Source organism: Ptychodera flava, chromosome 8, assembly GCF_041260155.1.
Source record: "Ptychodera flava strain L36383 chromosome 8, AS_Pfla_20210202, whole genome shotgun sequence".
Lineage (NCBI taxonomy): Eukaryota > Metazoa > Hemichordata > Enteropneusta > Ptychoderidae > Ptychodera > Ptychodera flava.
Window position 1 is genome coordinate 43,061,084 of NC_091935.1, and position 26,447 is coordinate 43,087,530.

The 26,447-nt window shown below is 38.4% G+C and overlaps 1 protein-coding gene across 1 annotated transcript in view; it reads left to right on the forward strand.

Moving 5' to 3' along the window:
- Window positions 1-12,109: 12,109 nt before the first annotated feature.
- LOC139139394 (PDZ domain-containing protein GIPC1-like) overlaps window positions 12,110-26,447 on the forward strand; it is an 89,867-nt gene continuing 75,529 nt past the window's right edge. Inside the window, exon 1 of the mRNA XM_070708303.1 lies at window positions 12,110-13,227. Coding sequence (XP_070564404.1) covers window positions 12,874-13,227 — 354 coding nt within the window. The 5' untranslated portion in view covers window positions 12,110-12,873. The remainder of the gene's footprint in view (window positions 13,228-26,447) is intronic.

A 26,447-nucleotide genomic window follows, 5' to 3' on the forward strand; every position in this document is an offset into this window, starting at 1 on the left:
ATGTGTTAAAAATAAAGATGGAGCCTGGCCATAAAAGGGGCAAGGCAATAGCGAGAACCTTGGATTGAAAATAGCCTCTTTAACCAACTCAATTTTTAGCTCACATTTGGTTTTACCAATATGTGAGTTTATCGTATAGGCTGAAGTCGATGGCGTCTGTTTGTATGTGTGTATGTATGTATGTACGTACAGTATGTCCGTCAACATCAAAAACACGCAAACCGCTGCACGTTTCAGCTTGGTATTTGGTGTGTGGATGCATTCTGGGCTATAGATGGGATTTTGTTCAAATGAAGTCTGCATTGCCAAAATTATGCAAATGAGCTTACAAAATGTGAAAATGGTTAAGAATTAATAACTCAAGAACCACTTTTTTGATTGCTTTGAAAATTTGTGTGCAAGTACCTTAGGTGAACTTTATACAGTTTTATGAATATTGTGCAGATATCCTTAATTTTGTATTTTTGCTGAATTTTTTTGTGATTTTTCTCATTTTCAGTAAAAATTCTTCTTCTCTGAAACCGCCAGCCCAATCGCTCTCAAATTTGGGTTGTCTCTTTGCAAGGGTGTTACTCTTCTAATTTGTTGAAATTATGACAAAATTGGGAAAATTACTTTTTTGTGCAATTTTGTCATTTTTTGTCAAAAAATCTTAGACAGTATTTCCTTTTTAAAACCACTGGACAGACAGCTTTCATATCTGGTACACAGACGTACAGAGATGACAATAGTTAGATATGTGGAAATTGTCCTGAAATGTAAAAAATTGTATTTTTAAGACAATATTGTCATTTTTGGTCAAGAAAACTTTATCTCAAAATTACTTGTTTGATAGCTTTTTAATTTGGTATAAAGTCCCTTGTTTGATAGCTTTGTAATTTGGTATTAAGTCCCGAAAGATGTTATTAGATAAATTTTCTGCTCAAAGTGTTGGGAAACCCCAAAATTTGTATATTTTAGGTACTTCTTTCTCACCCAACTTTTGGTTGTTTGTCATGGTAAAAGGTGTCAAAGCAAAATACACAGTTAAGTGCAACGCTACCTTATATACTTATTTGTTGAATTTCTGAAATTGATATACTTTTAGTGAAAACATCTATCAACTACCTATTTGCTAGATAATATAGAAATAACGGGCGATGCGCTGACCATTAACGTTTATTTGTGGGCAAAAGAAAGCAAAAAATTAACGGGCGAGGCTTGCCTCGCCCGTTAATTTGGCTTTCCTCGAGCCTGCGCCCACAAATAAACATTAATGGTCAGAGCGGAGTCTGTTATTTCCATTATATTATCAGCGAACCCAAGAAAACCGTCAAAATTTCTGAAAATTTCAGGAGCGAACGACAACTAGGCCCCAGAAACTGAGCAATACGCGACGCACTGTCACGGGTGCTGTAAAAAATTGGCAAATCCGGAGATGTTTTCAAAAAAAAGTATCTCAACTTGACCTACAAGTGCTCCATTTTATTTTGTGATTGATTATGATTTATGTTTGAGGTGTAAAGTTACGATACTTTGAGTTTTTAATCTTATTATTCATATTCACGGGCATGTAAATAATCCATCACTGTGTATTTGTGGTCAGTCACGTGGTTCAGCTCGACCAATCAAAATGGAACGGGCAGGGCATGGTAATATAATGCTTATTTAAGCAATAACCCCCGCTGCAGGAGGATATACATGAGAGTTTGGTACAATGCGCGACACATAGCATGAGCCGATAGGCGAGTGCTTTATGGAGCAAATTGTACCAAAATCGAGTGTATTCCCGACTGCAGAGGGGGTTATTGCTATTATATTATATCAACTTGTGTGTCTTTGTTGTCTTGCTCCAGTATTTTCGTCAGTTTCAGCCACAAATGCAGAAAACGGACATCTGAGAGATCGAACGTCGGAAATTCATCGCCCGAGACCGAGCATTTTTATAAGTTTGGATTACGTTGACCTGCGATAACATATACATTACGTTCATCAAAATTTCGTTAATATTTACATGCAACGCGAACTGCTGCAGACACAGAAATGGGTCAAGAGTTCAAAGCAAAACAAAAAGTAACAATTTTTTCGTAAATTTACATAAAATAATAGCGCTGGCTTTTTTTTGCGTACTAAAATTAGATTTGTCTCATTCACTGTCAGTCCGGTGTGTGCCAACCGTCGTAACATTCAGACAGAGGAGGTGGTGTAGTGAGGTACGTACCGTTACAGGTTCTATTTTTGATGGATATTTTTGATGGATAATTTAATGGATAATTTGCACCAGAAAACGTGCAGTTTTGAAATAATCCAGACATGGATTACAGCAAGTTGCCGTAACTGTTATGAACAGTTGAGCAGAGTGTGTTGCCCGATTCAGCGAGAGCTGGACGCTGACACAGCTATTTTTGTCGCAGTCGCCAAGAATGATCGCATTGTTATTTTGAACTTCTTGGGCTACATCGTTAGAACATCCTCGTCTGTTACAGCCCAAACTTTAGGAAGGAATATCTGACGTACCGTTACTGTGAGGAAGTTTAAATTTATTTGTGTATGAACGAATAGTAGGTATGTCGCGTCTCGACTCCTGCTGAATCGATCAAGCAAACTACACAGTGCGCTATTACCCTATACAATTTTGTACATCATCATACCAAAATAAATGTGTTGCTTTGGATTTTTCTTTCATCATCGACCTCCGCTTATGTTCACCAAGAGGTGAGTTACAGACCCATACTCATATTTGTATCGAAATTCGAACTCGGTCTTAATGAAACAAAGTGGACTGTTTCGGATTAAGTTCAGAGCTACATTGTTCAAATGCACCGACTGGGCAATTTTCAAAAATGCTGGTTTAGGGGCCCTTTTTACCACTATAGCTGCTATCAGTGCTAAAACAGTATTTTAGCATCTGTGGAATGAGCTCTCGTCCAATCAGAATGGCACATGGTAGCATGATAATGCTTATTTTGTAGCATTTCAGTATAATTCACTAATTTTTTTTTAGCTCACATTTGGTATACCAATGTGTAGTTATCGTGTAAACTGAAGTCAGTGGCGTCTGTATGTATGTGTATATGTATATAAGTGTATATATGCATTTGGATTGGTATGATTGCGATTATTTTAATATCAGGTTCAAAAATCTAAAAATGGTAAAAAATTACTTGCTAAAGAACTGCCCTTTTGATTGCTTTGAAAATTAGTGTGCAAGTACCTTAATTAGGTGGACCTTATACAGTTTTATGTATATCGTGAAGATATCTTGAATTTTATGTTTTTGCTGAATATTTTTATTATTTCGCTAATTTTCAGTAAAATTTCTTCTTCTCTGAAACCACAAGCCCAATTGCTCTCAACTTTGGGCTTGATGTTTGCAAGGGTGCTACTCTTCTAATTTGTTGAAATTACAACAAAATTGGCAAAATTATCAATTTGGGGTAATTTTTGTCATTTTTGGTCAAAAAATCTTAAAAAATCTTTTTTCTTTAAAAATGCTGAACAGACAGCTCTTATATTTGGTATACAGATGCCCAAGATTGACAATAGTTGGATGTGGGGAAATTGTCCTGAAATATGCAAATTTGTATTTTTAAGACAAGGTCATTTTTGGTCAAGAAAACTTGTTCTCAAAAATTACTTGTCAGATAGCTTTGTAATTTGGTATAAAAGTCCCAAAGGATGTACTTAAATAAATAATCTGGTAAAAGTGTTGGGAAACCCCCAAATTTGTATATTTTAGGTAATTTTCTCAGTCTGTGACCTTAAATGACTTGCCAATCCAGGATATGTTGCAAGACAATGTTTAGGGCTGTGAACATAATTTGTCAGATTTGGTATCAATTTCCAACTCCGAAATTTGATCCAGAAAACAATTAAGCTGACATTAATTTTTTCTCTGCTGACCAATGTTTGCAATTTTTCCATGTAAGACACACAAGAACTGATAAGAAATTTGGATACAGGATAATTCCAGATGTCATAATTACCCCACAGTGAAAGGTATTCACAGTCTTTAACTACCTTATGTGCTGTTTACATTCAATTAATAGCACTGATAGCATTAATTTAAAAAATCCCCAAGGTTGTAAATTGTTCACATGAGCCAGGGTTACACGTCATTTTTTTTAACCTGAGAAGATCCGATTAGTCGCTCTGTAAATATTCCTTATCAGCGATCTAACTAAGCAATCTCACGTTTACATGAGACAAGCAATAAGGCATAAATTTAGTTCAGGTCAATTAGTGCCCTCAGCAGTATTTACTGGGCCAGAGAATAATCACTAGATTCCAATGGCAAACACAAACATTGGGAATCTGCTGTCTACGCTCTTTCACGCTCAATCAACTGATCAAGATGCCTTTGGCGAAGACATACAAATAGAAGAAAATTTTCATGGATAGAGTCGTGTCACCCAACAGCAACATTTAATGGTTTCATCAAAGGCGGAATCCTCTGGTATGTTCAAATTTGTAACAACACTGATGACTTTACTAAAACAGTCACATTCTTCACAAGCAAATAGTCCGTGGGCTAACTCGTGATCACTTCTGCCGGATTCACCGACTTTGACTTCTTGCAAAGTACCGTCGGCGAGACGGACTGTGTACACGGTGACGTCAAGCAAATACAAAATGATTGACAGCTCCAGCCAGTATTATGACAAATAAGGAGAACGCATGCTAATACACCTCTGCATATATTGAAAACTGCTGTCATCTCCATGTTGTGCAAAGCACAGTTACGAGAGGTTCGATACAATTAGCGGCCGCTGGGTGGTATGCATACTATGCGGCGGCTGCTGTGTATCGAATCACACGTAAGGGGTGGACCATTTGATATCCTGGGGAGGGGGCTTGGAAGATTGGGGGAAAAAGAAAGATGCCAGGTGGAGTTGCTTGAAAAAAAAAATCTGGCTTTAAGTGGCTGATGGAAAAACAATTATGGACCATTGCAACTCGGAAAAAAAAATCTTGGCAATTGTTCGATGCACACTGCAGCATCAATAAAAATCAAGCAGTAGCTCTGGAGTTTTATAAAGCATAAACCATTTCAAGCTTGAGGAACAATAACTCAGAATTTATTAAACGAGGAACTGAAATAAATACACAAACGAAAACATTGAAAAATTGTCAAAAGTTACAGCTACTATCACTGTAGCTTTCAGCAACTGAAAACAAGAACTCGTCTGAAGTGGTCTCATTGAGGAAGATTTTCAGATTATGATCCTTATTAAGCAGGTTGTAATTCAACAGAATTTGTATGCAAATAATAATAACCTGGTGTATCAATAAACATATAAACTCTGAAATACTTCTGTTTGTCTTTCATAATTTATTTCACAAGATTCAGTTTCATGTTACTTTTGATACTTCAGTTATAATAAACTTGACAGTAAATTGCCCTCAAAAGTGCCACCACAGGCCACCAATTGAAGATGAATAATTAGAAAAGCTTCAGCTTCAGGAGGGGGGACATCCCCCTCCTGGCTTCCCCCAGCGTGCGCTTGCGCGCACGCCTTGTTCCGCTTCGCTCGGCACAAGGCTGTACCCTCCTGTTCTTTCACTTGTACCCTTCTATTCTGAAAAACATTGACAGCCCTGATGTAGGATACCATCATCTCTTCTGATGACACCAGTGATGTTCTCAGAAAAGTTTTCACTGTAAGTTTGTTAATGCTTAATGTAGAACTCAGTAATCTGGTTGTTTGATTTGTATTTCCAGTGTGTTACCCATGGTATAAATAAGATCTATAAACTGATATTTGTGTAAAGTGAATCAAAAATGTACATGTATTTACATATCTTTATTTAGTTTCTTGAATATAGTCTGTGTGCGATAGAACAGCATCTTACTGGCTGTGAAAAACCAAGCAAACAAACATTGCACCGAAATTTGGTAAAAAAAAAATATATCTTGAAGAAGGAAAGTGAAAAAAAAAGTTGCCAGCATATGCCCTGTAGAAAAAAAAAATTCATGGTGGAGCAGGTGGGAAAAAAAATAATGGCTCTCCACCAATCTTCCAAGCTCCCCCCCCCCCGGGGATATCAAATGGTCCACCCCTAACCGTGGTGCAAAGCCAGCTGCACTTAGACATTGAAGACGTTGAGCGCTGGGCAAATAATGGCATCAAGTTTGTACATCGACCGTACAACTGATCGGTCGACCGTCGCTAATCATGCGAGATTACCAAAGAAAGGTTGTTGAGAATTACATTGTGGGAAAAAATGTGTTTGTCTGCACACCAACCGGCGGCAGACAAGTCATTGACAATGACACAGTCCCCCTTGTTAATGAGTACTTTAATTACAAGTCCTCTGAAAGGAAAGTGTCCTCTTCATTAATTAGGTCTGTGATTAAAAATACTGCGATACAGATGGGACTTAATGGCCAAAAATGAGTTCCATGGTGGTGAAAACATAAAACCAATGTAAGCCGCCACACTGATTACAAAAGGTCATTAAAATGAATCGATTAGTACTTAATCGACAGGATGCTGCCAAACATTTTTGCATCCTATCCTAACACTGACAGATTAACACCAGGTGCCATATTTCATAAAGTTTGATGCAGTACTTTGGACATTCACCCTAAAAACAAATATCCACTACGGTATGTAAATGCAAACTAGCAATTAATTGATATATATAAATGATACCACTAAGTGTCTTTGATTTGTATTTACAACACTATGAGATCAAAATCTGTATCAAGTTTCATCAAATTTAACGCAGTATTTATGGATATCAATTAGGAAAGTTCATTATATATGCAATTACAAATTAATTAACTTGACACTGATAAATGTCTTTTCAACTGTTAAAGCAATGTGAGTGTAACATCTGTACCAAATTTCATGAAATTTGATGCAGTATTTCTTGACATATCAGACTAATTACGAAAATTCAATAATTGACATGACACTGCTACATGCTGTTAAACAAATTGATGTGCATATGTATGACATAGGTCAATGTCCTTGTGCCACCTTTGAATGATACTGGTGGAAATGTGTCTGAGTTATAGCTCTCAGAAAAATTGTAACAAAATGGCAACCATGCAGGCAGCCATTATATTGCCTTGGACGGTGAAACCAATAGACATGCATATTTATGACATGAAAGGCCAATGTCCTTGTACCAACTATGAAAAAAGTTAGTTGATATACATATCCAAATTATGGCTCTGGACATGACAAAATCATAACAAAACGGCCACAAGGCAGCCATATTGCATCAGATTGTGAAACCAATCGACATGCATATTTATGACATAGGTCAATGTCCTTGACACTTTGAATAAAATCCAATGATACATGTCTGGGTTTTGGCTAAGGACATGAAAAATTTGTAACAAAATGGCCGCCAATTGCGGCCATATTGGATCATATTGTGAAACAAATTATCGTGCATATGTATGATATAGGTCAATGTCCTTGTACCAACTTTGTACCAACTTTGAATAAAGTTGGTTGAGATGTGCCTGAGTTATGGGTCCATACGTGAAAAAATCAGTAACAAAATGGCCGCATGGTGGCCATATTGGATCGTATCACAAAACAAATCAATGTGGATATGCATGACATAGGTCAATGTCCTTGTAACAACTTTGAATAAAATCAGTTGAAACGTGCCTGATTTATGGCTCCGTACATGAAAAAATGGTAACAAAATGGTTGCCATGCGGCCATATTGGATCATATCGTGAAACAAATTGACGTGCATATGTATGATACAGGTCAATGTCCTTGTACCATCTTTGAATAAAATCGGTTGAGATGTACCTTATGGCTCCGTACATGAAAAAATCGTAACAAAATGGCCATATTGGATCTTATCACAAAACAAATCGCCGTGCATATGTATGATATATGAAGTAATCCTTTTACCAAGTTTGAATGAAATCATGTGCACTCCAGGCATGCATCTCTGAGATAACTGCGTGAACAGATGCATGCACGCACGCACGCATGCACGCACGCAAGCACGCATGGACATGACCAAACCTATAAGTTCCCCCGGACAGTGTCCGTGGGGACTAAAAATCACTGACATACGAGTGAGTTTAAGTGAGTTTTATGCACGTCTCGCTTGGGGTCAATAGGTAACTCCTCCCAATATCATGAATATGTAAAATTCAGTGATGTCATAATAAACACGTTCATAAAAACATCATCTCATGAATAATTTATAGCAACGTAAACCCTGCAAGAAATCCAAGTCTGTGATTCCGGGTTAAACTCCCCTGTCTATAGCATTGAATTCACCCCACTCACGCGCGTGTTTCACATGAAAGCAAAATACAAATCAGTGCATTCACTCCACTCAAACATTCACAAATCATAGACTTGAACCAAGTCTTAGCCTGTAAGTCTGCAAATCCTTTCAAGTGCCCCTCCAACATATCCTTGATATTTTCAAGTCACCCCGTCAATTCTCCCCCCCCCCAACAAGGTGTTTGTGAATGCAGCCTTATACCAATGCTTACACTTGCCCCTGAGCAGGGGCAGGTTTTTAGTATTTCCAGAAATGTTTTTGGCAAATCAGGGCTTGGCCAACAACAATAAAAATGCTGTTGGCTTTGCTGGTTATACCCGGTCATGCAATAATGCTGGGATTTTACCAGATAACATTTTGCAAATTTAGATGCAGCTTTAGCTTTTGACCCAGGTCAAAGGTCATAGAGGTCTAAAATAGGGTCCCAAAATAACAGAGATTTTAGGTCTCAAATGGGCCCTGCGTTTTTAAATGTGGCCTGCACACAATGCACCCCTACCATTTATCTGAGCAAGTACCTTTCCTATCCTTTATAACCACCATGGCACAATGCTCATTTTAGGGAGAAATTGGTTGTCCTTTCCTTTTGTGATTTATTTCTTCAAGCTATGGAAGATAACAAACTGCTGTAGAATGGTGTCAAAAGAATAGACTTTTGCACAAAGACCGTAACTTTAAGTGCAGCAGAGATACCAGTTTGCATTGTCAGTGGCCGGCAGAGTTGTAACCATTGGTGCATTTAAATTAGTGTGACCCGACCTTTACTCTTGTGGCATGACGTTGACTCTTTCCATCTGCTCTGACAGTTAGTTTGTTTCATTCATGCCTAAATTTTGTCATCATTCTACTGTTGATGTATTTTTGATGTTTTAAGTTTTCAGTTGTTTACACTCCTTTTCAGCTGTTATTGACTGCCCGAGTTAATTGACTGGGTTAATTTTGAGAAGAGAATTTTTGTCTTTAATTCGGCAATCATGCAGATTGGTCACCATACCCAAGCTTAGGGATTATGGAAATTGATGAATCCAAGTCTGGAAGCCCTGAATATAGCAGGGGAAGACACCATGACAGACAATGGGCATTTAGAAGCATCAAACGTGATGCTTCCACTATATACTTTTTGATATCTGTGGACCAGTTCGATGTAAACACTTTTAAATTACTTTATTTGATTGATTGATTTCTTTGGTTCCACCATTATTTCTAAGAAATGGAAGGCTTATTTTTTGTTGTCCGAGTCTCCTCTGACTGTTTAATCATTCTTTTCATTAAGTGGACCCAAAAAGCTTCACCAGTCCAACACTGTGGAAGGCATGTGGGTGCACAGGTGAAGATTACCTGGGGTCCACCTCATCAGATTTATTTGGAAGTAAATTACCTTTATGAGTTCAAGCTCCCGAAGCATTTTGCGATAAAGCTGATGTGTAGATGTTACTTATTCAACATATTTCTGTTGATTATCCTTTGAGTTCACACAGCGCCCCTTCACATAATGATATTTTGTCATATTTTCGGCGCGGTCTATTGACATGCCAAAGTTTGTTGCTGAGGCAGGCACCAACACAAGTGTGTGATGATACTTTTAGTATGCACAAACGAGAAAAAAAAATGAGCCCATAGTGGCTACACAGTTCCTACAAAAGACATTGACAGCCAATTGGTCCCATATGTACGGTTTCTTTGTATAAGAGCTTATAAGAATCTTATAAGATTCTTATATTCGTATAAGTATCTTATATGCAAATTAGAGTAAGAATCTTAGGGACTGGTCAGTTTCTTCAGCCTGGGGGGGGGCCGTGGATTCATGGGGGGGGGGGGTCACCCCTGTTTTTTACTTTGGTGATGGGGTCACCATGTTTTTGAAATGCCCAATAGGGGGGTCAGTGTGTTTTTGAATTTTGACACAGGCTCATCATTGCCTAAAATGCTAGTGTCAGCCACAGATTTCATCATTCAGTTGTATTTTTCGGCGCGCCCTTCGGGCCATATTTTTCAGCACGCCCAACTTTAACATATCAAGCATACATACATCAGAGATATCTGTATGTTCAATATTTTTCAGCATGCTCTTCAAGCTCATTACTTTAATATATCAGACATTTTTTAGCATGCCCTTCAGGTGCATGACTTTAATATACAAGGCATATATATCAGAGATATCAGGATGTTTCATATTTTTCTGCGCGCCCTTCGGGCGCCATACTTTAATAAATCAGAGATATCTTGATGTTTGCTAAGTGAAAGTGTACCATTATGAAATCTGCATTTCATATGAAAAGGATGACAAATTCCTGATACTTTTCTGTTCTCTCTATGAGAATTCAGTATGAGAAAGCAACATGCACAAATATTTCACAACATATATTTGATACAGTGACTTATTTTAGAGATAGAAAAATGACAAGATATCTTTCCTTCTCATTGATGCAATTATTTTCCTTTGTGTCACAGGTTTTCTGTAGAAAGATGCTTTTTTATGAACATTGAATAACAGTTAAAAAGGGCAGTTTTTGTCGTCATTAGCTGTGCTTTTATGGCTTCAATGTTACAAGAAAAGGTCCTCTCAGACACTGTACACATCAGATTTGGCTAAAAAAGCTCTCTATGGCTCCTCAGGAGATTTATTGGATGGTTGGCAAGTCTTAACACCCATCAAAGTTTTTGATTCACTGCTTTTTCCTCTTTGATATTAATAATTGACATCCATTTCTGTACAACAGTGCAGGACATCTGGTTAAGCATAGAAAGTGTGAAATACATTCACAGCTCATTCAAAATACAGATTGACACTTTGAAATTCCTATCTAACAACTGACATGTCAACAATTTCATTAAAACATAGAATGACTATTTAAAATATAAGTATATGTAAAATATAAAATATAATATATACTGGTATATATATATATATATATATATATATATATATATATATATATATATATATATATATATATATATATATATATATATTATATATATATATATATATATATATATATATATAATATATATATATAATATATATATATATATATATATATATATATATAATTTATGTCTACCTTTTGTTTTACCTATGTCGCGCGCCAGATGGGCGGAGGGGGGGGGGTCACCCTGTTTTCGAAATTTGGAATAGGGGGGTCACCCTGTTTTCAAAATATGGAATAGGGGGGGCGTCAGCCACTTTTTGATGTCGGCAAACAATAATCCACCTGCCCCCCCCCCCAGGCTGAAGAAACTGACCAGTCCCTTAGAAGGTTTGTATAAATCTCTTCCAAGAAACTAAATATCTTACATAGTTCTCATAAGCAAATAAGCCAGAAGGAAAATGATTAAGAAATTTTCATAAATGAGTAAGAATTTTTCATTTCTTATTACTAGTCAAAATTGATTCCACTCCAAATACTTATAAGGTTTGTATTAAAAACTAACTCTTAATTTGCATACAGAATACTGATAAGAATCTTATAAGCTTTGTATAAGACACTTATTATGTCTTTTTACTGTGATCTTTGACGTATTTCCATAAGTACACAAAAACCTCTGATAATGATAATCACTTAAAGTGCAACTTTTGTAACAGTGCCTGGTCCAGTCAAAATCTATCTTTTGTTGTTGTGTAGACTTTCAGAAGGCATTTGACAGTCTGGTGTACTACAAGAAGGCTATTTTTAAGGCACTATACAGTATGAAGTAGCACCCACAATACATTGCAGTTGGTGCCGCAGCTATGACGTCATCAGTTTGTGTCAATACCACTTCTGTTAATATATTTTAATTATATTATGGTAATTCTCTGACTATTCATTTCCTAATCTGCCAAGATTACGTACTACGTAGCCATGTCATGGTCACTCCATGCATAACCCTGCGGCCTGCGTACAGGTCTGTGTGTTCCCAGCGTTATACGGCCTCGCGGCCATAACGCCGGGAACATAACAGACCTGTACGCAGGGCTAGGTCACTGCAGGGTGAATGCTTTCACAGCTATGGTCGCTCAAGCTCCGCCAACGCAAAAATTCTTTGACGTTGAGGAACAGCATTCGAGACCTCGTCACGCATCATAGTCGCTTGTGCCAAGTGGTGGTTCGATACACGGCGAGAAATTATATCACAGTGCCATCAGTGGCTATCGCCGTGTATCGAACCACAAGCGACTGTGCCACCCATGCATGTACGCATTCATGAGGAAGTACCAAAATGAATATTGTGATAACACTGGTATTCGATGCACATTAAAGTAATGTGATCGACTTGATTTGGATATTCCAATGTAAAATCTGTCTGCAAATGTTGACTGAGACATATCTGAACACTGTACTTCGCGAATGCATGGATGTGATATTTTTTACATCCATGGCGAATGCAACTTGCAACATGTCAACAGGTGGGTGAATGACTTTAACCAATGAGAAACCACGTTGCATTGTACACGTGATCGATACTTCCTGTTTCCGGTATGTACATTTCTGGCCAAGAACCTCCGGGTCCCCTTTGTGTACGTATATATGATAGGTGTGGATCTTCGCTTCGTAAACCAATCACTTTCTCCGCTACAGGCCTTGTGACGTATTTGTAGACAAAAATAGTACCTGCTGTTCACGTAAATACGAAAAGATGCCACTTTTCCCCAGTAGGAAAAAAGATAAGAGGGTGAAAACAGAGCAGTTAACGGAGAACACTGAGGATTTACCAGATTCCGCTAATCAACGAAACGCAATGGAACAGAATGGAGCAAGTGGCGGACAACCTGCGTTGCCAAATCAATCGTCGCCTGCTTCCAGTCCCGGGGGTGTGTATGGCACAGCAGTCCCACCCAGGGGACCTTATTATGGGAAAGACAAACGGCCACGGTTGGTGTTCCATTGTCAGCTCGCCCATGGTAGCCCTACCGGTAAAATTGAAGGTTTTACGAATGTTGAAGAATTGTATAAAGCCATCGGTGAGGCGTTTGCCATGCCGGCGGATCAGGTAATATGCAAGCTTTTCCTGTGTGTTGAAAATTTCGAAAGGATGTTTCGTTAATGTTAATGGATGGCGAGATTGCATTGAAATATTATTGCGTCCGAGGGGTGTGTGAAGATAGACCTGTCTTTAAGGATAATAAATCACCATTTGTTTGCACTGGAATATAGTTTGCACAACTGCACTGTGGGCATAGTACACATTTCATATGTCACGAGCTGGTTTATATTTGACCGGTCGTTATAGTTAATTTTTATACAAACCGATAAGGTGTTCACGTTTGCTGTCCCACCACAGCCTTAGTTTAGAATGATCGTGAGATGACCAGGGGTTGCACGTTACACCTCACTGTGTGTACATAATATGTTGGTACACCACTGTTTTAATTAAATTATGGGCCCATAAATTATGCCAGAAGAGTGCAAGCAGTGGAAAATAATTATCATGTCTATTCATCTTGCATGATATAATTTACCCTCCTTTTTCTTTAAAAAATACTGGTGATGAACAGCATAAAGTGCGTTTCAAATTTATTTACATTTTCTATATATTGTAAGTATAGGTTTCATAAAATATATAACAGATCATATAGGATGTATAATTATCCATGTAGGTAAAAGCTGTTGAAAACATTTTACGTACAGGATTTATCTTTTGAATAACTAAGTTTACAAGCAAGTTAAGAATAATACCATTGCCATCTGTCAGTGATAATTCACTTTCCACTGAGGTAAATAGTTGAAGCATAGTGCCTCCACAATATGGAGGGACTGTGGTTGAAGTTCAAACATGAAAGACTTAGTGCATAACTTTAAAGGGGAAGTTCACCAAGGATGATTTTTACATATGTGGTAGCTCTGTGGTTATTTACCCAGGAAAAACTATTTTCACCATTTATAACTTGCAGGATTTTTTACAAAAAAACGATAAAATAGTACAGGAAGTTGCCCATGTAATTTGAATCATGGAAAAAACCTCCAAACTTGGAGCTTGCATAATGTGATATGGAAGGGACCATCTTCAGACGGGTATGGCCTCCACATTGTCCATTCACAGTAACAAAGTAGTAAACAGCAACACAAAATCTGACAGTGGAAAGTTTATTATAAGTGATTCATTGTTTATGCAAGGATAAACAGTATAAACAAAAATTATGTAAATACGCACAGCCTGGTTTAAGCATGGGTGAGTGGACAATGCCATTACCATGGGAAAATGGTCCCTTCCATATCACATTATGCAAGCTCCAAGCTTGGCGCTTTTTCCCATGATTCAAATTACATGGGCAACTTCCTGTACTATTTCTATCGTTTTTTGTAAAAAATCTTGCAAGTTATAAATGGCAAAAATAGCTTTTCCGGGGTAAGTGACCACAAAGCTAGCACATATGTAAAAATCATCCTTGGTGAACTTCCCCTTTAAGCAATAGGTCATGAAATACATTTTCTAGAGATGTAAGTGGGAGTGCCGCACAACTTATAATGATTGTTTCTCCAAAATGACTTTGAAACGACATGAGAGGTAGGGACGTTGTGTAATTTCTCTTCAGGTGTATGCTAACAAGCAAAGTTTCAGGGCTAACAATTGAGTCAGTTTAACATTAGCCAAGCTTGGTGCTATTTTTCATGATTCAAAATACACTGAGTTGATGAAGCCCTAAACTGCAACTTCTGGTACTATTTTTATCCGTTTTTGCTAAAGTCGCACGAGTTATAAATGGCAAAAATGGCTTTTCCGGAATAAGTGCCCCCAAAACTAACATATATGTAAAACTCATCCTTGGTGAACTTCCCTTTTAATTTTAAAACAAAAGTAAATTACAATAATCTTCCTTACTTTCACTAGTTTCAGTCTCAATCGGATAAAAATATATATACACTATTTGGTTTATACATATGATTTCATTGTCTTCCATGAGAAGGTGTTTTTGTCCATATGTTCTTGTAGTAAATTTATTATGGACCCTTAAAGGCCAGGGACTTGATACCCAGGATCAAGTTAATCCCATTCACCTTTGACATTCACAGATGGGATTGAATGTTTCTGAAGCTAGATTCCATTTAGGAGGGATAACTTTCGATTGATCATGCATAGCAGTTCGCTGTGAGAGTTTCGTGTACGCTGTAGAATAACTTTGTTGTGCACCAGCAAATTGCGTCTATATTAACACCTTCGGAGTTCAAATCCTTTGAAATTGCATTACTGTAGACTTTGCAGAGTCCCCCAACGTACGCGTAGCAGAACAGGACTGCATAATAAGCAATGATTTTTTGGATACACGTGTTTGATCAGGTACTTTGACAAACTCCGCTTCAAAAAAAAAGGTGTGAAACGATTTCCATTTGCCATAACTAAGTGTCACCGTCAAGATTACGAAGTGTGAATGATCCACCATCTGTATTGTACATTTTAATCATGGCAAGTACGCAAGTTGCTCGCTAACCATTGCCAACTACGAGCTTCGTTTCCATCAAAAACAAAGGGGTGGCATTTCCAATTGCAGGGGCGGCACATTAGCTAGAGGGGCGGTCACCAAAAACAAAGGGGCGGGCCGCCCCTCAAACCCCCCCTGGAGAACCCTGTAGCATACTGAGAATTCAAGAGGGGACATGAGGTCAATTGTACGGGGATACCGCCTGTACTGAGCAGGGACTGCTTTTATTATGCAAATCAGCTAGCTGTACAATGGCCGCCAGGCATGAGGAGACGTCGATGGCTAGAACAATGGAAGCATATTGCGTTGCACCCATGCATCGCAAAAGTGAGACTGACAACTTGGGTGTAGTGACTGGATATCACTGGTTAGCTGTAGCCCAAGACATGACAGTCCAAACCCGTACCTGACTGAGGACCGCTTGATTAACCCTTTTCCTGCCAAGTCGGTGAAAATCCGCTTGAAATTCGGTGTAGCCAGAATCTAAGCACTGGTGACCGTTATTCTCCCAACCCGTTGGAAATCGGGCCCTTTTTGGGTACCCCCTTTCCTGCCAAGTCGACGGCACTACGTTTTGCTATCCCCTGTGCGTTTAGGGGTCATCCGAGGAGAGGTTTTCTGACAAGGAACGCCTTTTCCCCTTGAAATGGGTTCGCAGGGAGTCGATAGACAGGGAAAGGTGCAGAAACCTGTCCGCCAGTCCCCCACACCCGAGGGGGGCTGTTTTTTTTTACCGCTTTTTAGCGGACTTGGCAGGATAGCATGGTGACGTTTTCTGGCGGAGTTGGACGTACTTGGCTGCCTGGCACTATAGAGATTGCTGCCGAACTTGACCAACTCGGCAATGCTAATCTAGAAGGCTACCTCTTGCAAACGACTTGGCAGATATGCCGATGGTGCGAGACGAAAGTCACTTATTCAGTTGTGCGTGACTGAAAATGAGAACGTATTTTTGACGGGACGGCTCGACTTGTTCCTCCGATGGAACGGATATGAACGACTCGGAAATACCATTACAAACTGGTGTCCGACGTACTAAGCTGGGCTTCAGCTCTGCAAGTTCAAGCCAGGCAACGTCCTTCACCGCCTTGGCCGTGCCATTCAATGGACGTAGCTTTGGATTTTTTATTTATTCCATCGTCCGAAGTATTGGCTCTGGTTTGCAGGCAAACGTATCCTCTTGCCGACGCATTAGTAACTACGTACGCTGTTTGCGTACAGAGAATTCAAAAGGTGACATAAGGTCAATATGCTACGGGGATACCGCCTGCAGTTAGCAGGGACTGCTTTTGTTATGCAAACCAGCTAGCAGTACAATATGGCTGCCAGGCATGTGGACACGTCGATGGCTAGAACAATGGAAGCATATTGCGTTGCACCGATGCATCGCAAAAGTGAACTGAAGACTTGGGTGTAGTGACTGGTTATCACTGGTTAGCTGCAGCCCAAGCCATGTCGGTACAAACCCGTACCTGACTGAGGACCACTCGATTAAGTCAGTAATGAACGGTAACACTCGTAAGCCAACTCCCAACTGAGCTGGCTAAACTACGTGGAGCTGTGCTTCAATGGCTCAGCCATGTCGTTAATACAACGGCAAAAACGTAGTTTTTGTGCTACACTGCCAAGTCGTTGAAGGTACGTATTCAATTGACCCTACCCTGGGGAAACAGGACAGGTTTGCCGGTGCTGCTGCACCCCTAGCACGACCCTCAGGGTCTCTGACTAACAGACGAGTGAGGTGATGTTTGTGCCTAGCGGACGTGCGTAATACTGAAGGAGTTTATTTCCGAAAAAATAAACATGAAACGGCAATAAAATGACGCACTCCCAGGGGCAAACAAAGCCAGTGACCTCAATTTTTTTCTGCAGCAACCCTTGAGCTCCTTCCCCTGTCTACGGGCATGTAGAAATTATCGAAGTCTAACACGTATAAGTACGGCTAAAACTACCCTGAAAATGGGCGATTTCTGCCAAAATGCCTGGCAGGATAACATGCAGGAGAGCCAATCTTTTGCAGGCACATATTATGGGGCGGTTTTCTACTGACTTGGGAGGATAACGGACAAGGGCGCTCGGCAGGAAAAGGGTTAAGTCAGTAATGAACAGTAACACTCCTAAGCCAACTCCCAACTGAGCTGGCTAAACTACGTAAAGCTGTGCTTCAATGGCTCAGCCATGTCGTTAGTACAACGGCAAAAACATAGTTTTTGTGTTACACTGCCAAGTCGTTGAAAGTACGTATTCAATTCACCCTACCCTGGGGAAACAGGACAGGTTTGCCGGTGCTGCCGCACCCCTAGCACACCCCCCAGGGTCTCTGACTAACAGACGAGCGAGGTGATGTTTGTGCCTACGTGCGCAAATCTAAAGGAGCTTATTTCCGAAAAAGTAAGCATGAAACGGCAATAAAGTGACGCATTCCCTGGGGCAAACAAAACCGGTGACCTCAATTTTTTTTTGCAGTAACCCTTGAGCACCTTCCCCTGTCTACAGGCATGTAGAAATTATCGACGTCTAACACGTATAAGTACGGCTAAAACTACCCTGAAAATGGGCAGTTTCTGCCAAAATGCCTGGCAGGATAACGTGCAGGAGAGCCAATCTTTTGCAGGCACATATTATTAGGCGGTTTTCTACTGACTTGGCAGAATGGCGGGCAAGGGCGCTTGGCAGGAAAAGTGTTAATCCTCTTTCTCCCAAGCCGTAGTTATTTCTGTTGTTTGTCTATGGAGCCTGGTAGAAAGAGGATTAATTGTAACTCCTTTCTGAGAAGTCTTTGGTATCTCTATAAATCCTTCATGTCAATTACGTTATGTGGCAGATTGCCTAATTCGGAGATAGGGCATGTCCTATGCTTTTGAAATGCCCAACTGACAAAACTGATCAAAACCAGACTTGACCATAGAGACGTGTTACCAGTCATTTTTAACATACACAGAGTTGGGGCTTAAAGGCGGAGCCTCCCTTTGTAAGGACGCCAAGCTATGGCGGCGTTCACTGTGTAAGTGGACACCAAACAGGCAACACACGGGCACACGCTCCAGAAAATGCCAGTTTTTAGTTTCCCCCGTACGCAAAAACACACACAGACTGCCAAGCGGTCAGCGCAAAGTTGCTGCCGATCGAACTCTGTGGTTATATTCAAAGTCTAATGCGACTGGAAGACAATTTTTTAGTAAATTCAAGCGTTTGTGGTGGGGAATCAATGACCGTTGGCGATTTGAACCGACCGTCAATCAAAAGCTTGCATAAACTCTGTTTGCAGGATTAGCAAAATGTGACAAAAGGTTGAGATCAGTTTGTGTGATTAATGTTATAGAAATCAAACATCGTACTGGCCAGGTGTTTGACTGGGAGGAGAACTCCACTAATGCGAGAACCTGGGATTGAAAAGTGCGGCTTTAACCCTTTTCCTGCCAAGTTGGTGAAAATCTGCTCGAAATTAGGTGTAGCCCAATCTGATTAAAATCAGATGTAGAGTACGGCGATGTCTTCTTTAATATGCGTACGCGGTAATCTCTCGCTGTCGCCTCTCACGACAGCGAGAGAATACCGCGTACGCATAAGAAGACGTCGCTGTACAGTACATCTGATTTTAAGCTCCGTTTTCCTGCCAACTCAGTGGAAATCGGGCCGTTTTTTGGTACCCCGTTTCCTCCCAAGTCGATGGCACAACATTGTACAATCCCTTGTGCGTTTAGGGGTCATTCGACCTTTGTTATGGCTGCTTGCCATGCTAGTTGAAGGCAAATAAAATACCTTCATCGATCAAAATAAGCTTTATTTATGCTCAAATCATAAAATGTTATTGATACAATCAATTACAAGACATTCATAGTAAGTGTATATGTGCACAACAAAGTTTATTTGCCTATGACCATTTTGGCATGGTTTTTACGGAGCAACCGACTTTGACACTAGAAAAGCCATGCTTTGCATGAATTCCAACAGGGGCAGCTAGCTACTTGTACCCCGCCCTGGCCTTTAAGGAATATTTCTAATCTAAGATGACAAGGAAACCCCCTCATATTATATATTTTCAAAAAGCAGAGAATCTTAAGATTAGTATTGTAGCAATAGTTTACTCTAAGGATGAAGGGGTGTATATTTTGGGTAAAAAACCTCACTTTTGGTATGAATGATGAAAATTAATTTAAGTCAAAACCTTTTTACTATGTAATATTTCTCTTGAAACGAGAATATATGTAGCAAAAGACGACTGTCTTATTTTGCATTATCTATCCTAAAAATGGCATGGCTTGAAAGACTGATACTCAAAAAAAGTTATTGAAGCATGATTAGCAAAATTAAAATGCCTCTTATTCAAAATGTAAAAATTTTATTGCCAAATAATATAGTTGTTTTATTATATAGCATTAAAAGAATGTAATGTGAAAATTTCAGAAAATTTGACTCAGCCAGAAATGAGTTAAATTCTTTGGAAATCTTGAAATTGGCAGAAAAGAGAAGCCAGGAAATCAGGAGATTTGCATACATTTGCATAAATAAACACTTCTTTATCACACAACTTACGAGTAGTCTGCTTGACAAGCTAAAAGGTGAACCCAACCAATATTTAGTTCCAGAGACCAGCTCTGGAACTGTTAGTTTTTGCTCACTTTCCTTCGTTCTTTCTTTCTTTCTTTCTTTCTTTCTCTATTTCTCGTATTACTACCATAGAACATGCTATACACAAATTTTAACCTTCATTACTCAGAATGCATTGCTACACGCTTATGACGTCATCGCTCAGCATGGACGGGTTTCACGGGCATTTCTTGTTTGTTTATTTATTTTTTATTTGCATTGCACAAATATTATATTGCGTTTAGCTATTAATAATTCTAGCTTTCTTTCGCTTTGTTGTTGCTTTTTGATTTTTATTTTTCTCTAAATACTCGCCGTACGTGGTGCTATACTGTTACGTCATATGCCTTCCATATGGTTTAGACTGGTCTTGGCGGACATGTTGAATTTTTGCTTTGCGATGATTCAAGCATAGTGACCATGCGTCATCGTTCAAGAGCTTAGATATTGTGATGTTTCGGAGAGCTATCACATTTTGAAGATGGGTTTTATAACTTTATTATAAGTTTTGCCGAAGATATTTGTATACATATATGAGGCTGTAACAGGGTTCTCCCCAGCCCAAAACAGCTTCGCGGCCCGCGACGCTATGGTTCAAGCCCGCGACGCTTTCGATCTCACCCAACGCTAGTATCATTGTTACCTGCGACGCTATGAGGTTCAGCAGCAAAATGTTCACAATGGCTGAGACTGGTCAACTCCCGTACGATCACATGAAAGAAGACAGATTATTTGTAGCTTCTTTGTTATACAATGTCACTAGTTATTACTCCTTTCAATTTGTATGAATAGTGTCAACAACAGAACAATTTCACACGTCCCACCCTTGATGGTACCGGCGGCGATTGTATGTAAAGGACAGAAAAAATTGATATACAACCATAGCCAAAAGACAGCAAAAGTCAGCGACGATTTCCGCTCTTAATTGACGAAATATTTTCAAATCAAACTGATTACACAATCCCTAGATACAGAAGTGGCAATTTGATGAAATTTCTGTTTGACTCACATCTTGAAATAAAAAGTAAACTTGGAACAAAGACATCATGTATACTGCCGATCAACAGCGTGGCATGGCATAGCATAGTGAACTGTCTGTCACCGCACTGGCATGCGTTGGCTGCACGTAAAAGCAACTCAACTTTCCAAGATCAAACGGTCAGTATCTTGTGAAAACAGTGACATAGCAATGAAAATTGTTTTAGTCAGTGGTAAAAACTCTATACTTAACAGATGAAGCATTAATTGCTTTTAATCAAATGAAAATGCATGTGAAGAGAATGAAAACCCAGATTGCGTGCGTGAATGAAACTACTGTCGGATATGACATCAGAGTGGGACACTTCTGTTTTGGTACCGGGGGTGAGCAGGGTCAGAGAACCCTGATAAACGTACTGAAAAAAAACTTAGTATTTTCCTTGCGATGCTGTCACGGGAACTTCAATGTCTCATTGTTTTACATCTTTTAATAGTTTCTTTGATCTGAGCAGTTTTACCAACTGTAACGGTATATTTGTTGATTGTCCGGAGCTGAGTGGGTAGCTATGTGGCCTCGGTTTTCAAGTTCAACGGCCTAGGTCTGATGTCTCCCCTCGTCTGATATACATTTCCGTGCGTTGTCGCCCCCATATGTATCTGTTGCATTTTTACTGTACATGTAGGCATTTGTAATCTGTGTACTGTAATTCCCTAGACTGCCGTGCTTTTAGTTGTATTCTGTTGTTACCGCTATCAGCCCTCACTATAGGTACGTGCTTGTATATTAAAATCCCAAGCACTCTTTCATTCTGCACCAATCTTCGTCACACATGCTCTTTTCTTCCGCTGCTCTTGTCTCTGGAACTTTGCTTTTGCTTGCAAATGCTTTCTAGTTTAACCTTGGGTTAACAAATAAATTGAAATTGAATGAATATTTGCAATAAAGTGATTTTGAGGAAAATATGCTGCATTGGGTGCAGCACCTCCTTAATGTAGAATGCACCTCAGGGACTATTTTTTAGAATCTCAATATTATACAATTTTCTGATCTACAACTTGTTTGGGCTCAAAGCTCTTGAAGTAAGAAAACTGTTCACCTCTTAGCTTTTTTAGTCCCCACGGACACTGTCCGGGGGGACTTATAGGTTTGGTCATGTCTGTGCGTGCGTGCGTGCATGCGTGCGTGCGTGTGTCCGTTCACGCAGATATCTCAGACATGCCCAGGTCAATTTCTTTCAAACTTTGCACAAGGATAGTACCCTACCCCATACAGATGCACTTCGATTTGTTTCACAATGCGATCAAATTTGGCCGTGTTAGAGGACTTTTTAGTTTTCACCTCCATAGACTCCCATGTGTAAGGCAGTCTCCATAGACTCCCATGTATGAGGCAGTCCATAGACTCCCATGTATAAGGCAGTCCATAGACTCCCATGTATAAGGCCAAGAAAAATAAAAATTTAGTTTCTCATCGTATTCATATTGCAAAAAGGATGCAGTGACACAGTTGTCAGTCCTCACGGATGAAGTCCAGGGGGCTTATAGATTGGGTCATGTCCGTCTGTGAGTCCATCCATGAGTCCATCCGTTCACGCAGATATCTCAGACATTTTGACAAAATGTCACGTGACCTTGGTGACCTTTGACCTCAAATATATATATTTGTCCATAACTCAGTAACCACAAGTGCTACACCCTTCATATAAATATGGTATGATGGGACAGCTTATGACGCCACATATTCTACCTCATTAATTATGTGCATATCTAATTTTGAGCAAGCCAATAGAGCTAGAGGTCTGATTTTTGGTATATAGGGATAACTTAGCAATACAATTTTTTTGACAAAATGTCACGTGACCTCGGTGACCTTTGACCTCAAATATACATATTTGTCCATAACTCAGTAACCACAAGCGGTACACCCCTCATATATGGTATGATGGGACAGCTTATGACGCCACATATTGTACCTCATTAATTATGTGCATATCTAATTTTGAGCGATTCAATAGAGCTTGAGGTCTGATTTTTGGCATATAGCAATAACTTAGCAATACAATTTTTAGCTCATATTTGGTTTTATATATAAATACCAAAAAGAGCTTATATGATGAGTCTGAGTGGCGTCTTGTCTGTATATTTGTGGGTATGTGCGGATGTATGTCCGTCACACACAAAGGCTCCCATACCGCCAAAGCTACCATCTCAGTATTTTGTGTACAGGTATAGGCCGTGGGCTAGAGGGGGTCTACGTGCACCCCCCCCACAGGATAACAAACCTGTATTTTTCAGAAGCCTTAGGATCCCTAGAATACGAAATGGAATTTTAACAGAAAAAATATAGGGATGGAATAGCTGTTATGGTCATGTTTTGAAGGGTACCGCAAAATCACGATTTTCCAAGCCAAATGCATTTTCGTCAAATCTGTCTTCTTGTAAGTCATGTGCTGAGCTCATTTTTTACATAACCTCACTTATTTGGTACCATTAGAAAGGGAATTTATTCCTCTTTAAGATGACATATTGTACTATGCAATATCTTCTACAGTTTTTGTCAAATATAACCAAAACTTACCCCTTACCCCAAAATTTAGCATTGCAAATTACAGTAACTCTCAAATTCTACCAATTTTTAGCTAGGCATAATAAAAAATGCAATGCTTTGTCTGAAATCTGTTTTATTTCATACAGGGAACATGTCGGAAATATGAAATAGACTTTTAACAGAAAAAATATGGAATCTACAGCTGTAACAGTCATATTTTGAAGGGTACCGCAAAATAACAGTGTTGCAGATTTGCATGCATTTCTTTTAAATTGTTCTTCTTATAAGTTATCTGCTGAGCTTGTTTTTCAATATAACCTGGCTTGTTAGGTATCATTAGAAAGATAATTTACTAATCTTCAGAATGATATATTGTAACATGCAATATCTTCTATAGTTTTCATGATATGTAACCAAAACTTACCCCTTACCCCAAAGTTTACATTGAAAATTTCTGTCATAGCTAAAACCAAATTTTACAATTTTTTAGCTTGACACAAAAAATCTGGCCGTTTTTGCTATAAAATCTGTTTATTTGGTACAGGGACATGTCAGAATTATCAAATAGACTTTAAACAGAAAAAATATTAGGAATCTACAGCTGTAACAGTCATATTTTGAAGGGTACCGCAAAATAACAGTGTTGCAGATTTGCATGCATTTTTGTTAAAACTTTCTTCTTATAAGTTATCTGCTGGCTTGTTTTTCAATATAACCTGGCTTGTTAGGTATCATTAGAAAGATAATTCACTAATCTTCAGAATGACATATTGTAACATGCAATATCTTCTATAGTTTTCATGATATTTAACCAAAACTTACCCCTTACCCCAAAGTTTACAATGAAAATTTCTGTCATAGCTAAAACCAAATTTTACAATTTTTTTAGCTTGACACAAAAAATCTGGCCCTTTTGCTATTAAATCTGTTTTATTTGGTACAGGGACATGTCAGAAATATGAAATAGACTTTTAACAGAAAAAATATTAGGAATCTACAGCTGTAACAGTCATATTTTGAAGGGTACCGCAAAATAACAGTGTTGCAGATTTGCATGCATTTTTGTTAAAACTTTCTTCTTATAAGTTATCTGCTGGGCTTGTTTTTCAATATAACCTGGCTTGTTAGGTATCATTAGAAAGATAATTCACTAATCTTTAGAATGATATATTGTAACATGCAATATCTTCTATAGTTTTCATGATATGTAACCAAAACTTACCCCTTACCCCAAAGTTTACATTGAAAATTTCTGTCATAGCTAAAACCAAATTTTACAATTTTTTTAGCTTGACACAAAAATCTGGCCCTTTTTGCTATAAAATCTGTTTTATTTGGTACAGGCACATGTCAGAAATATGAAATAGACTTTAAACAGAAAAAATATTAGGAATCTACAGCTGTAACAGTCATATTTTGAAGGGTACCGCAAAATAACAGTGTTGCAGATTTGCATGCATTTTTGTTAAAACTTTCTTCTTATAAGTTATCTGCTGGGCTTGTTTTTGAATATAACCTGGCTTGTTAGGTATCATTAGAAAGATAATTCACTAATCTTCAGAATGATATATTGTAACATGCAATATCTTCTATAGTTTTCATGATATTTAACCAAAACTTACCCCTTACCCCAAAGTTTACAATGAAAATTTCTGTCATAGCTAAAACCAAATTTTACAATTTTTTAGCTTGACACAAAAAATCTGGCCCTTTTTGCTATTAAATCTGTTTTATTTGGTACAGGGACATGTCAGAAATATGAAATAGACTTTTAACAGAAAAAATATTGGGAATCTACAGCTGTAACAGTCATATTTTGAAGGTTACCGCAAAATAACAGTGTTGCAGATTTGCATGCATTTTTTTTAATTGTTCTTCTTATAAGTTAATTGCTGGGCTTGTTTTTCAATATAACCTGGCTTGTTAGGTATCATTAGTAAGATAATTCACTAATCTTCAGAATGACATATTGTAACATGCAATATCTTCTATAGTTTTCATGATATAATACCAAAACCTACCCCTTACCCCAAAGTTTACATTGAAAATTTCAGTCATAGCTAAAACCAAATTCTACAAATTTTTTAGCTAGAAACAAAATCTCTGGCCGTTTTTGCTATTAAATCTGTTTTATTTGGTACAGGGACATGTCAGAAATATGAATAGACTTTTAACAGAAAAAAGATTGGAATTCTGTAGTTGTAACAGTCAGATTTTGAAGGGTACAGCAAAATCTCAGTATTCCTGACTTGCGTGCATTTTTGTTGAATCTATCGTCTTGTAAGTCATCTGCTGAGCTTCTATAGAATATAATGTAAGTTGTTAGGTATCATTAGTAAGATTATTTACTAGTCTTTAAAAAGACATATTGTAACATGCAATATCTTGTACAGATTTTTATGAAATATGACCAAAACTTACCCCATACCTCAAAATTTACATCGAAAACTACTGTCATAGCTAATATCAAATTCAAGCAATTTTTTTACGCAGACATAAAAAATTAGGCAATTTTTTGTATGAAATCTGTTTAATTTTGTACTTGGCCATATCAGAAATATGAAATGAACTTTTAACAGAAAAAGTATTGGGATTCTATAGCTGTAAGAGCTGTATTTTTAAGGGTACAGCAAAATCTCAGTATTCCTGATTCGTATGCGTTTTTGTTAAATCTGT